This window comes from Xyrauchen texanus, chromosome 29, assembly GCF_025860055.1.
Source record: "Xyrauchen texanus isolate HMW12.3.18 chromosome 29, RBS_HiC_50CHRs, whole genome shotgun sequence".
Classification (NCBI taxonomy): Eukaryota; Metazoa; Chordata; class Actinopteri; order Cypriniformes; family Catostomidae; genus Xyrauchen; species Xyrauchen texanus.
Genome location: NC_068304.1, coordinates 27,829,582 through 27,842,833, shown reverse-complemented (window position 1 = coordinate 27,842,833; position 13,252 = coordinate 27,829,582). Strand labels below are relative to the sequence as shown.

Below are 13,252 nucleotides of genomic sequence, written 5' to 3'. Positions count from 1 at the left end.
ACCTCACCCTCACCCGTTTAGCTGTGCCCAAAGCCCCGGGTTGAACCAAGCGTTGGTGGATGGTGGTCTGATTACAGCCGGTATCCATCAATGCTTGGTATGTACCCCCCTGGATCCTTACCGGGACCCGGTACGCTCCAGCCCGACCGGGGGCAGCCTGCGGGACATCGGAGACCCGCACCACCGTCCCCACCTCCATCAGCGGACACTGATCCCGGAAGTGGTCCGGGTCTCTGCACCTCCAGCAAACCGGCCCAGGCGCCACGGCCGCACCCGTGCTGGCGGGCGCCACCACCTGAGGAGGAGAGCGGCTGAAGGACGGGGAAGGGGTAGGCGGGTTCTCCCACGGCCGGGAAGTTGGCCTGGTGTATCCTCCACGCCTGCGTGGGGCAGGAACGGGCCCTGGGGAGAGAGCAGAGCGAGAGGGAACAGGGGGGAAGGGAGAAGTAGGGGAAGACACAGGGGAAGGGGAGAGAGAGAGAGAGGGGGAGGGCTCATCCGCCCTTGGTATCGCCGCCAAGTGGTCCTCCGCGAGCTGAACAGCTGCCTCCAGCGACGCCGGGCGGAGGCACTGGACCCATTCCGCCGTTCTCCTGGGCAGTCGTTGTGCGAATTGCTCCAGTACCACCTGATCGATGACTCCCTCGACGTCGCGGTCCCCCGCGAGCAGCCACCACCGACAGGCGTCCCGGAGCCGTTGAGCAAACGCAAACGGGCGGTCTGACTTCTCAGAGCTGGCGATTCTCTTCCGGGCTCCGACCAACCCGTTGTAGAATGGCCCTCTTCAGGTCAGAGTAAGCCAGGAGGTTAGTCGCCGGCAGTTGTTGTGCCGCGAGTTGTGCTTCCCTGGACAGGAGAGGAATTAGACGGGCTGCCCACTGTTCGGGCGGCCAGACCCAGATTTCAGCCGTCTTCTCGAACAAGTCGAGGAAGGCCTCAGGATCATCTGCTACCCCCATCTTCTGTAACGTGGGCGGGGGCAGCGTAGCGTGGGTGTCCGGGGTCGCGGCTGGGGCCGACGCAGCCTCCTGGCTGAGGAGGCTCCGGATAGTGAGTCGGTCCTCTGCCTGAGCCCGCATGATCTCTAAGAACCGCCGATCTTGATCCTGCCGGAGCTCAAGCAGGGATTGTTGGTGGCCTTGATGGAGAGTAGCGAGGACTGGAGGATTTCCGCCAGCTGGGAGGACTCTATGGGGCGATCTTGTTCCATAACTAAAAAAAAAAAAAAATGTTCCCGGGTTTCGGCACCAATGTGACAACCGCCAAAGGAAGGGACGGTAACAGGCGTCAGCTTAAGGGGTAAGCTTTTTATTTTTTCAGTAAATATATATATATATATATGTATCGCAGTCTTTCTTGGACGGGTTGTTCGGCGCCCCATGCTCCGTCGCTGCTGCACTTTTATGCCGCTCTCCTCATGTTACTGAAATCAGACACAGGTGTTAGTCATCATTTAGCTCAGGTGTGAGCGCCCTTACCGCTTTTCTCTCCCGGACGGGCGCTTGACCATGCCCCCGCTGCCACAGTCCAATTATTATGAGGCATATGAAAACCCACAGATTGAGGTATACTGAGATTGTTAACTGTTACACGTCAGCTATGGTTCAGTAGCACTTAACTTATTGTGTTAGCTAGCTAGCTACTAAGGATATGACAATATATAGAATTTGATATCGCAAACCAAAAAAAAAATATGAACCATAGTGAGGCAAAACTTGAGATTTCAACATTTTTAACATACATCAAGCATAATCTTTCTATTGCTTGAATTTACCACTATTACACTTTCTTGCTACACTGTTTACAGGGTTCGCACAAGGTCCTTGAAGTATATAAAGTTAGCTTTAAGTACTTGTAGTGAGTACTTAAGTAAGTACTTGAATACGTGGAAAATCACCTTGCTTTGTTGAAAAGTGCTTGAGATTAAAAAAGAAAATTTCTTCCGTGTAATATGTCCATCAAAGATGAGATCCCACACTCCACTTTCATTGAATAAATTGTCTTTTAATATCCTTTCTGCTACTTTATAGTCAGATTAAAAAAAAGTTTAAAGAAATATTAATTTTAATCTCAAATATCATGGATGCACAAAAAAAAAAAAAAAGAGACTTTTCTCTCATTAATAAACCGGACACCTGTGCAAGTCTGTGAGATAATCCTTGCTCTCTTAAAGTGACAATGACCATTTTTGCACTTGTTAGGACACACTTGTAACTCTCAAGCACATTCCTAGGCAGACAAATTGAGCTGAGATAGTTCGGTGCCCTTAGTGAAAATAGTCTATACTTCATCTTGCATAAAATTGAGCTGGGAAGTGATGGCATACTTTAAAAGCCTTCCTGATATAAATTTACTATAGTAATTAATACTCGAACAGTAATTCGGCAAAGAGCACTAATTACTTTTTTAAGGCTTGATGCCTAAAGCTGAGGACTTGACTTGGACTTGCCTGTCATGACTTGACTTGAGGCTTGAATGCAAAAACATGAGACTTGTGACTTGTAAAACAATGACTTGGTCCCACCTCTGCATTAAATGTTACTTGAATTGGTGCTATTTTAGTGCATTTCTATCTTTATGATAAAGTTAAATGTTAATAAAGCAATATTTTTACACTATTTCTGTCCTAAGAAGGAAATAAATGCACATTTAGTTATAAAAGAAGTATATACAGAGTCAAATTTCAGCACTTTCGCTTTCATGGAATATTCCCACATATAATCAAATTGAATGGTGACTGAGAATAACATTCTGCCTGACATCAACTGCCCTTTCCTCATCTGTACTTCTGTTTGTTTGAGCAGAAGCTGAGAGCCCTGCAGAACTTCAATACACTGATGGCTGTGATAGGAGGGCTGTGTCATAGCTCTATATCTCGTCTCAAAGATACAGCCAGCCTGCTGTCCTCTGATGTCACAAAGGTCAGTCTCACCATAGAATTGCTTTCCACACTCACAACTGGTCTGCTATGCATCACACAACCAAAATATTTATTAAAGAGTGTGCAAAATGTATACCAATATACCTGTAATTGTAATATTTTTGCTATTAATCTATATTGATTTTTAGCACTGGAACATGATTTGACTAATTAGAAACACTATCATTATCCAATATTAGAGGTCATGAGATACACAAACTGTTCTACTATTTATCATTATCAAAACTAAAATTAGTAGGGCCTACTAAAGCTGAACCTTAATAGGCATTACAAGCATCCAAAAGTATATATCTCAGTCTGTGTGAATGCCACTTTATACTACTGAAACGTTTTACAAAGCGAGCTGGTGGTTGGTGCTATTCTGATTTGGACCGGAAGAGATAACAATGCTCTATAACTATTTTGCCTTGAGCAAGGCACAGCACAGGTTGCTTCAGGTTGCAACTGCTTCCTCAAGTTGAACACTATAAATCACTTTATAACTATAAAACTTTTAATCAAAGTGTATGCTATTTGGCAGACTGAAAATTGCAGTGTTTGATGAAGGTGATATGTTCTAACAGAATGATCAAATATCAAGAAATGTAATAAAATGACAACTACTTGAGATTTAGACTACTCCCAAATGAAAATTCTGTCATAATTTTTCTCACACTCATGTTGTTCCAAACCCATATGACTTTCTGTCTAATGCGAAACACAAAATTAGATTTCATGAAAATCACAGTGACACAAGTCACATGGACTGCTTTTATGCTACTTTGGGATGCTTTTTAAGCTTTAAATTGAGGATCTATTCAATTTTATTGAAAAGTCAGTTTACGATATTCATTTTAACATCTACTTTGTCATATGAGTTTTGGAGGTAATGAGGGTAAATTATAACATAATTTTCTTATTTGGGATTAACTACTCCTATAGGCCATTCTTAAAATATATTTATCTGATTGCAATAGATATAAAAATATCAAACCAAGTGGCATCGATTACCAGAATGTGTATTTTTCACACATTAGTGTTTTTGCCTCTATTTTGAACATTTTTTGTGAAACGTTTTTTTTTCTTTCTTTTTTTTCCAAAATGTTTTTGCTTGATTAGTATGCGTATCAAGGATGCTCCTTTGAAATAAATGGCACTTAGTTTGATATTTAGTTATTTAGTAACATGTGAATTGACATGATGCATTTTTAAGTGTCCATATATTTTTTGGGCACACTTTTTTCAAAGGCTGTGTCTCAAACCATTTTTTCCTCTCTCACACAGACTCTCAGTGAACTCACAGATCTGCTGTCATCCTACAGCAACTATTCAAATTACAGGAGGGTATACAATGAATGCACTGGATTCAAGGTGCCTATCTTGGGTGTTCATCTTAAAGATCTGATCTCCCTCAACGAGGCTCTGCCAGACTACCTGGAGGATGATAAGATCAACCTGGGGAAACTACAGCATTTATATAGCAACATTAGTGACTTGTTGGCCATCCATGACTGCACCCCACCGTTTGAGGCCAACAAAGACTTGCTGCACCTGCTAACGGTGAGCTAGAGCAAGAAATGTTGGTGTGTGACTGATTTGTGGTTGGAAAGGGGGATAACAAGGCCATTATTACTGGAAATCCACTGTTCTTGGAAGTGTTTGTTTTGCAGCATGCTGTGGGGATAGCTAGTGTTGTGAATACTGTGAATACAACAGTACACGGAATGATTGTTTTAGAAAGTGTACACGTTTAGAGGCATGTAAATGTCTCTACTTCATTTTCATAGAGTTTCTTCATCTATTTATAAGTCTACACAAGTATTTTTAAAATGTCACTGAGAAGACCTCTTCTTTGTGGTTACGGTCTGTTGTTTGTGTGTGATACTGAGAGATGTGGATTGCAAACAGTGGGCGTCCTCTCATGTGTAACGGTTCTGCCCCACCTTACCCACAGCTCTCGCTAGACCTGTGTTACACGGAGGATGAGATATACGAGCTGTCCTATGCCAAGGAGCCCAAGAACCCCAAAATTCAGGTGAGGCACATAAACTTTTTTTTCTTGTATGTAGTGCTTACTAAGGCAAGCATCACAACTACTATTGCTCATACTTGGGGTTAAACATTTGATTAAGCTTCTAGCCATGTTATACTGTGGTTCATAACTCTTCCCTCACTGTTTGTTATTATGCTATTACTTTTTTAGACTGATCATAATCTGAATTTGACAACAAGAGGTTGAAATGTTTGCTGCTGAAATCAGCCAGTGCTCACTAAAAATTTAACCACTGCCCCCAGTGGCCAAAGCTGGAAATGGTGAAGTGAAATGTCCACAGGGTAGCACCAAAAGCAAGTTGTATTTTTGTTGTAAATGATTTAACATACTCAAAAAGAGTCCCAACCCTGAACCTAATCATCAGTGGAGTAAAAAAATTCAAATTTTAGAGCGAAAATGCAACCTTTGAATCACTTTATGGGAAATTGATTACTTCCTGGTTTTCATGGGACATGAACCCTTGTCTCGAGTGAACACGACTACTTCCTGGTTTCCATGTGACAAAAACCCATGTCTACGAAATTGCTTGCGCAACATGCTATCAGTAGCGCCACGTAGAATGGTGAACTCTTTTGAATTGATGCAAATGTGTGATGGGGATGCAGCTTGTCTCTAGTTTGGGAGATAAGGGATGGCACTTGTCAATTTTGAGGTACATAAAAAATTGGAAGCGGCATGTTGACTGCACATGTGATCATTTTGTACTTTTTTCCTGCTGTATGATAAAACAGGTGAAAAAATCTCTTGGATTTATTTTGATGGAGGGACCCGAGACTTAACGAGGGACCAGAATATCAGTGACTTTAGGGTTGGCTTTTTTTACTTGGGCCAGTAACCAATAACCTAGAAACCACCCAGAGCACCATTGCAACCACATAAAAAACAATTAGAACACCTTAGATACCACATAGCAAAGCCCTGGCATCCACCCACAACACTCTAGCAAGAAAATCTATTTTTATGGAGGCATTAAGTCGCATATTACAGATTACTGACCAAATATATGCATAGACATAAGCAGACATTGCGTTAGTTGAAAGTATGGTTGATATTATTCTTGACCTTGTATTGTGACCTGTTTATAGATGGAGTATCCTGTCTTAATGTGTGGGTACAGTGCACAGTGCACTCCTCTTTGTGCAAGCACACTTCAAAGAAAACCACAAAAAAGACATACGTAGCTGAAGACGTTTGGCCGTTATCTTTATCCCGTTCAGTGTAGGTGGTGTTACGTACAAGCATTTTTGTAATTGTTTCCTATAAAGCTTCAGTCTTTGAATGTATTTGTGTGCTTTACAAATAAACCAGGTTCACTAGTTCAATATTTTTGCACTAACATTCAGGTCTGAGGTCTCTTGTTTATTTTATTTTTTTGTCTCCCCCTCCTTTTCTCTAGCCCGTAGCTCAAGTGAAGTCCCCTGTGATAGCAGAGTGGGGATCAGGAGTTACTCCTCGCCTGGATCCGGCTACCATATCTAAACACGTTAAACAGATGGTTGATGTAAGTGAGAAACATATGCTCATTCCCACTGTAAGTGCCAGTTCCTTACTGTGACACTCTCATTGCCAGTTCCTAGCTGTCCATTTTCACTTCCTTTATAGCATGTAAGCCCTTCATGACCAAATGTCACAAGTGGATTTCAGACATCAGTTTGTTAGATAAAAATTATTGTGTCGCCCCTACAGTCCATCATGAAGAACTACGACTTGAACATGGATGGCTACATCTCTATGGAGGACTTTGAGAAGATTGCTGCAAACTTTCCTTTCTCTTTCTGCACACATGAGAGCGATAGGTATGACGAGGAAAGGAACAATTAAAAAATAATTTAACACTCAGATAGAGGTAACTACCTAGATGTCATAAACATAGATTTCGTGTTTAGGATAATGAAACTAAAACATTTTAAAGACTTCAATTGTGATGATCATTCCTTTTCTGGATCAGGGACATAAATTAATCTTACTATTACAGGGCAATATTTTCCCCCTGCATTTGATTCTATTAGGCTTTTTTTTAAATCTATAAAATACATTCTTTGAGTCATCCTTTTAATACTTAAATGTAACCAGTTAATTACATTTATTAATTAATTTTTGTCACTTTCAGTGGCATTTGTGTGCTCTTATTTACTTACCCTCATCTGGATGTATTAAATTTAGGGCTGTCAATCGTTAAAAAATTTTAATCGAATGAATTACATGGTGTCCTGATTAATTAATCGTGATTAATCACATTTAATCGCATATACAAATATTTGCTGAGAAAGCCCCTCATATAAATATAATTCAATATATAATTATGAAATAATGATATGTAGTTATCTTTAAATATTTAAAAATGTTATATATACACACTCACCTACAGGATTATTAGTAACACCATACTAATACTGTGTTTGACCCCCTTTCACCTTCAGAACTGCCTTAATTCTACGTGGCACTGATTCAACAAGGTGCTGAAAGCATTCTTTAGAAATGTTGGCCCATATTGATAGGATAGCATCTTGCAGTTGATGGAGATTTGTGGGATGCACATCCAGGGCACGAAGCTCCCGTTCCACCACATCCCAAAGATGCTCTATTGGGTTGAGATCTGGTGACTGTGGGGGCCATTTTAGTACAGTGAACTCATTGTCATGTTCAAGAAACCAATTTGAAATGATTCGAGCTTTGTGACATGGTGCATTATCCTGCTGGAATTAGCCATCAGAGGATGGGTACATGGTGGCCATAAAGGGATGGACATGGTCAGAAACAATGCTCAGGTAGGCCGTGGCATTAAAACGATGGCCAATTGGCACTAAGGGGCCTAAAGTGTGCCAAGAAAACATCCCCCACACCATTACACCACCACCAGCAGCCTGCACAGTGGTAACAAGGCATGATGGATCCATGTTCTCATTCTGTTTACGCCAAATTCTGACTCTACCATCTGAATGTCTCAACAGAAATCAAGACTCATCAGACCAGGCAACATTTTTCCAGTCTTCAACTGTCCAATTTTGGTGAGCTCTTGCAAATTGTAGCCTCTTTTTCCTATTTGTTGTGGAGATGAGTGGTACCCGGTGGGGTCTTCTGCTGTTGTAGCCCATCCGCCTCAAGGTTGTGCGTGTTGTGGCTTCACAAATGCTTTGCTGCATACCTCGGTTGTAACGAGTGGTTATTTCAGGCAAAGTTGCTCTTCTATCAGCTTGAATCAGTCGGCCCATTCTCCTCTGACCTCTAGCATCAACAAGGCATTTTTGCCCTCAGGACTGCTGCATACTGGATGTTTTTCCCTTTTCACACCATTCTTTGTAAACCCTAGAAATGGTTGTGTGTGAAAATCCCAGTAACTGAGCAGATTGTGAAATACTCAGACCGGCCCGTCTGGCACCAACAACCATGCCATGCTCAAAATTGCTTAAATCACCTTTCTTTCCCATTCTGACATTCAGTTTGGAGTTCAGGAGATTGTCTTGACCAGGACCACACCCCTAAATGCATTGAAGCAACTGCCATGTGATTGGTTGATCAGATAATTGCATTAATGAGAAATTGAACAGGTGTTCCTAATAATCCTTTAGGTGAGTGTATATATATATATATATATATATATATATATATATATATATATATATATATATATATATATATATATCAGTCAATCAGTTGGAGATTAATTGTGAGGGCTTGTTTAAGGACCAGTCAATTTACATCTGCATCAGACATGCTTGTGTAGTGTCTCGGGTGCGTCGCGTCATAAACATCAAATGTTTAGGTCACTGTGTTAAGTTAAATATAGTTTAATACTTAGAACACATACTGAGATCCCTTAGTTTGGATTTGCGCTCCATCAAGTGTTTTGAACACAAGAAGGTAATGAATGTCTGTGTTGTTCTGCTGCTCGAGGGTGTTTTTCTTCACTGTATAAACTCTTCACTTACTGCCCTCTGGAGTAAACAGGTGGTACTACAAGCTTGCGTTTCCCAGGAATCTTCTGTATTACGGTCCGGGGGAATTGCGATTAATGGCGTTCATTTTTTAAATGCGTTATTTTCAGTAAAATTAATCGAACTGAATTAAAACATTAAATCGACAGCCCTAATTAATTTATTAATTTTTTTTACTAAACATCCATTTCATAAAGACAATGGCTTGAATACACATCTTGAATGTTTTTTTTTTTTCATTAATAAAATTAATTGATACATTTAAAATTTTATAATAATGGTGTAAATGCTCTGAGATCATAATCATTAATGACTGAATTTTTCATTAGGTTGACCATCTTTAATTATTATTTTTAAAGCATTTTTGAATATTATTAACATTTGAAACACCGTCATCCATCAGATCAAATTAGTTCTGAAAATCAGAAAAGTCTCTCTGTATGAAAGCAAAATGTAACCCTCAAACTTCTTACATTATTTTTAAGGCTTTTTTTTTCTCCCCAATTTGGAATGCCCAATGCACTCTTGGTTCTCATGGTGGTATAGTGACTTGCCTCAATCCGGGTGGCAGAGGACAAATTTCAGTTACCTCCGAGTCTGAGACCGTCAAGCCGAGCATCTTATTATGTGACTTTTTGGCTCATATCCAAGACATAGTGCATGTGGAGGCATCCACGCACAGCTCACCACACGCCCCACCAAGAGCCAACCACATTATAGCGACCACAAGGAGGTTACCCCATGTGACTCTACCCTCCCTAGCAACCGGGCCAATTTGGTTGCTTAGGAGACCTGGCTGGAGTCACTCAGCACATCCTGGATTCGAACTCGCAACACCAGAGGTGGTAGTCAGCATCTTTAGTCACTGAGCTACCTAGGGACCCCAGACAAGGCTTTGTTAAGCCAACATTTAAAGTTTGTTCTGACAAACTTTCCTTTTCAAGTTTTTATAGGATCTCATTTAGGCTGATTGGATAACCTATGATATTAACAAGGTAACAGACAATCTGGAAATACCTTTAAAAGGCATGGGAAAAAACATAGAAATCTCTTTAGTGAATATAATCTTTCCTCGCTAGGCACAGCACTAAAACTGGAAAAATTCGTGGAAATTTAAAGGTCAAATATTAATCAAATCAGGTCATCATATTTTGCTCTTTATTTTTCAGAGAAGGAGAGATCAGCAGAGAAGAGATTACTTCCTATTTCATGCGTGGGATGTCAGTGTGTGCTAAGCTTGGCTTCAACCTCCACAACCTGCATAATTTCCATGAGACCACATACAAGAGGCCCACATTCTGTGACACCTGTGGAGGCTTTGTGAGTGTTTAATGAACCAATGTATTTTTGCAGTATAAACAACACATTTGTACATCTGTTGGATGTGTATCATCTAACACATTTTTTTCTCTACCCTCCAATAGTTATGGGGAGTGATAAAGCAAGGCTACCACTGCAGAGGTTTGAACATACTAATAAACACATTTATCTGTATCAAAAGATATATTTGACACCTAGGCAACATCTTAACTCTGCTGCCCCCCTCTCACTCTCTTTAAGACTGTGGAGTGAACTGTCATAAGCACTGTAAAGATGTGGTGGGAATGGAGTGTATCAAGAGGTTCCAGGTGTCCAGTAGCTCTTGTCCCTGCACTCCAGGTCCTTTATCAGGCATGCACATTAAGGGCAACAGCTGGAGTGAGTTTTCTTATGTCATTCTAGTCTTATCAGTTAAGGAACATTTACAGTACAGTCAGCGGTCATTATTGCAAAATGAATCCCAACAAGGTGATCAGGACTCTGATCTTGTATCACCTTGAATGAGTTTAATTTGCAATAATGACCTGCTAACTGTACATTAACAAGCTTGTCATACAGCTTCATACCAAAATAAATAAATAAATGGACATTATTAATATATTAATTTAAGTTGAAATTATACCATTATGTGTGAAGAAAGATACCATGGAGTGTAACGAAAGATGTTAAACTTGCACTGCAATGTAAGAATTGGTTGCCTGGGACAATGGTCTATTAAACAACTTAGCAGTCATTATACAAAATTATTACATTGCTCTCAATAATTGATTCTGATTTGTCAAATATGCATTGAGTGGTCAAATATTTTTGTATAATGTCCACTCAACTTTACTTGAATGTACATTGCAGCTAAATAAACCCCTTCAAGTTTATCCCTTATGTACCAGAGAGCTATGTAAAAAGCCCATGCATGTATTTAAAGATCAGCTAAACATGGCACTTAGCTTGCTGAAGTGAAAATTGTAACACAGGGTTCAGCTGGCAGTTGGTTAAGCAGTTTGTTTTGTTATTATTATTTTCAACAAGGTTCTGAGGAGGAAGCATTTTTCTTCCCTAATGGAAATGGATCTGAACACTCAAAGGGCCAAACCTCGTCAGATAGCGACGCAGAGGCGGCTACATTATTAGACAGATCCACCCAGACAGACCCAGCAGTGTGGACACCAGTGGCAAAACGAAAAGACCGACTTAACTCTCAGAAACAACATCCACCCCTTGTTAAGGTATTGCCATGAAGTATAGGGTGTTTTTACTCCATTTCTTACTTTTTAACTGGAAGTATGGTGGATATTTGCAAAATATATTGCATAGAATGCTATTTTGGTGAGTGAGACTGCATAGCTACACAGAACATAAGTCTCGAGACTTATGCTAATTGCTAATCCATACTAACATTACATACCTGTCTTATCACCCCAGAGCGCCACTCTACCAGTAAGGGTGCGAGGTTCCTCTGCCCCTAGTTCTTTCCTACAGGAGAAAATGGATGAATTGAAGTTGAACAAAGATAAAAGAAGAGAACCAGACTGAAGCTGTTGTTGATGTGGACATGTGTTTGTGTGTGTGGTCTCACCATAAAACCAGACAGATATTACCACTGGATTTCAATGTTTCTCATTAAACAATAAAGGAACTGTTAAATACCCTGGACTGAACAGACATCCCCTCATATTTCTCGCAAACCGTCTTGTTCTATTGTCTTCAACAGATTGTCCATGACGTTCATTAAATGTGATGAAATTCTACCCAGAAGGACTAAAGCAAGGGATATTATTTAAGGAATTACAGAGGGTCCAATCCCTCATGGCTCTTTTAAAACCCTATCAATGGAACTTTATGGTAAGAACTTTCTATGCACCAGCATCAACTGCCAGGGAGGACCACATCAATGGACCTCACATTTTCACAGGTACCCAAAGGTGGACTGTCTGCTACATCATTCACCTCACTACCACTCATCTTTGTAAGACTTACAGACTTTCTTGACTTTTTCCACAAAGAGGTGCTTTCTGCAAGAACTGTTTGAGGGCCAAACCGTGTTGTCTTTATATTCACATACTGTATACACTGTGATTAATTGTGTTGTTCAGTTGAACAGCAAGAATGTATCTCCTCTGTGAAGGGACTTGTGATTTTGGTGCTGATTTAATACTCGCAATGCATCACTGTGCCTTATGCAATGAACAATTCACTTATAGGAGACAAAGGGTATTATATCACTGGTTATATCAGACAATAGTCCTGTCCCAATGAGCACATTCTGCTTCATTAGTGATCAATTTTGTGAGTTGAATAGGTGAAACCAAGATCATGATTGGCTCGCACTCATCCAGTGCATTTCGAGCATCAGCACTAATAAATAATAGAGTGAGGTTACGGTTAATGAAAACCAATTCAAATGAACATTGTGGACCTATTTTAAGTTGTTTTTCTAATGTATTGATCTTATCTTTGACTTGAATGTCTGTTTTAGTAAATCTTGCATTTAGGCTATAGATTTTTATTTATTGAGGAATTGTAATTCTGAAGTATTTTCCATAATAAAGCACTGCCTGATGTGATTGAAAAATAAATGTGAAAAATGACAGAGGAGTTTTATTTTTTCATCACAGAGGAATCAATGTTTAATTTCCAAGAGTTTGAAGCGTTGCAATATGTATCTGGCAGTAACAGCACTATTGTCCACTTCAAATCATCTGCAGAGCCATTGTGGTGTTCTATGGTTTTATTTTCATCTCAACATTCACTATGAATGCTTAGTATGAACTAAACAACTGAAATATAGGCAATACTTTGAGCCAGTATAATGAATATTCTTAAAATCAGCTAGCAATCAAGAAGAATAAAGCATTTTAAATGTAAACAAAAATGATACAAATTCACTTTATCATACTGTTTTTAATCGGTATCTATTATCAACAATTAACCACCTAAATTTTAAGAAAACTAAAAATGGGAGCAAAAAAATAAATAATAATCAACATGTGTTTTGTTGTCATAGTTATATGAAAGGCATCACCTTTC

The 13,252-nt window shown here is 39.9% G+C and overlaps 1 protein-coding gene across 2 annotated transcripts in view; it reads left to right on the top strand.

Moving 5' to 3' along the window:
* Positions 1-12,808, top strand: part of LOC127622934 (RAS guanyl-releasing protein 1-like) — a 45,074-nt gene extending 32,266 nt beyond the window's left edge. For both annotated transcript variants that reach the window (XM_052097121.1, XM_052097120.1), the window contains exons 8-17: positions 2,805-2,921; positions 4,205-4,480; positions 4,875-4,955; positions 6,370-6,474; positions 6,660-6,769; positions 10,078-10,228; positions 10,333-10,369; positions 10,469-10,606; positions 11,255-11,451; positions 11,648-12,808. In XM_052097121.1, the coding sequence (XP_051953081.1) occupies positions 2,805-2,921; positions 4,205-4,480; positions 4,875-4,955; positions 6,370-6,474; positions 6,660-6,769; positions 10,078-10,228; positions 10,333-10,369; positions 10,469-10,606; positions 11,255-11,451; positions 11,648-11,758 (1,323 nt within the window). In that variant the 3' untranslated portion in view covers positions 11,759-12,808. The remainder of the gene's footprint in view (positions 1-2,804; positions 2,922-4,204; positions 4,481-4,874; positions 4,956-6,369; positions 6,475-6,659; positions 6,770-10,077; positions 10,229-10,332; positions 10,370-10,468; positions 10,607-11,254; positions 11,452-11,647) is intronic.
* The last annotated feature ends 444 nt before the right edge of the window (positions 12,809-13,252 follow it).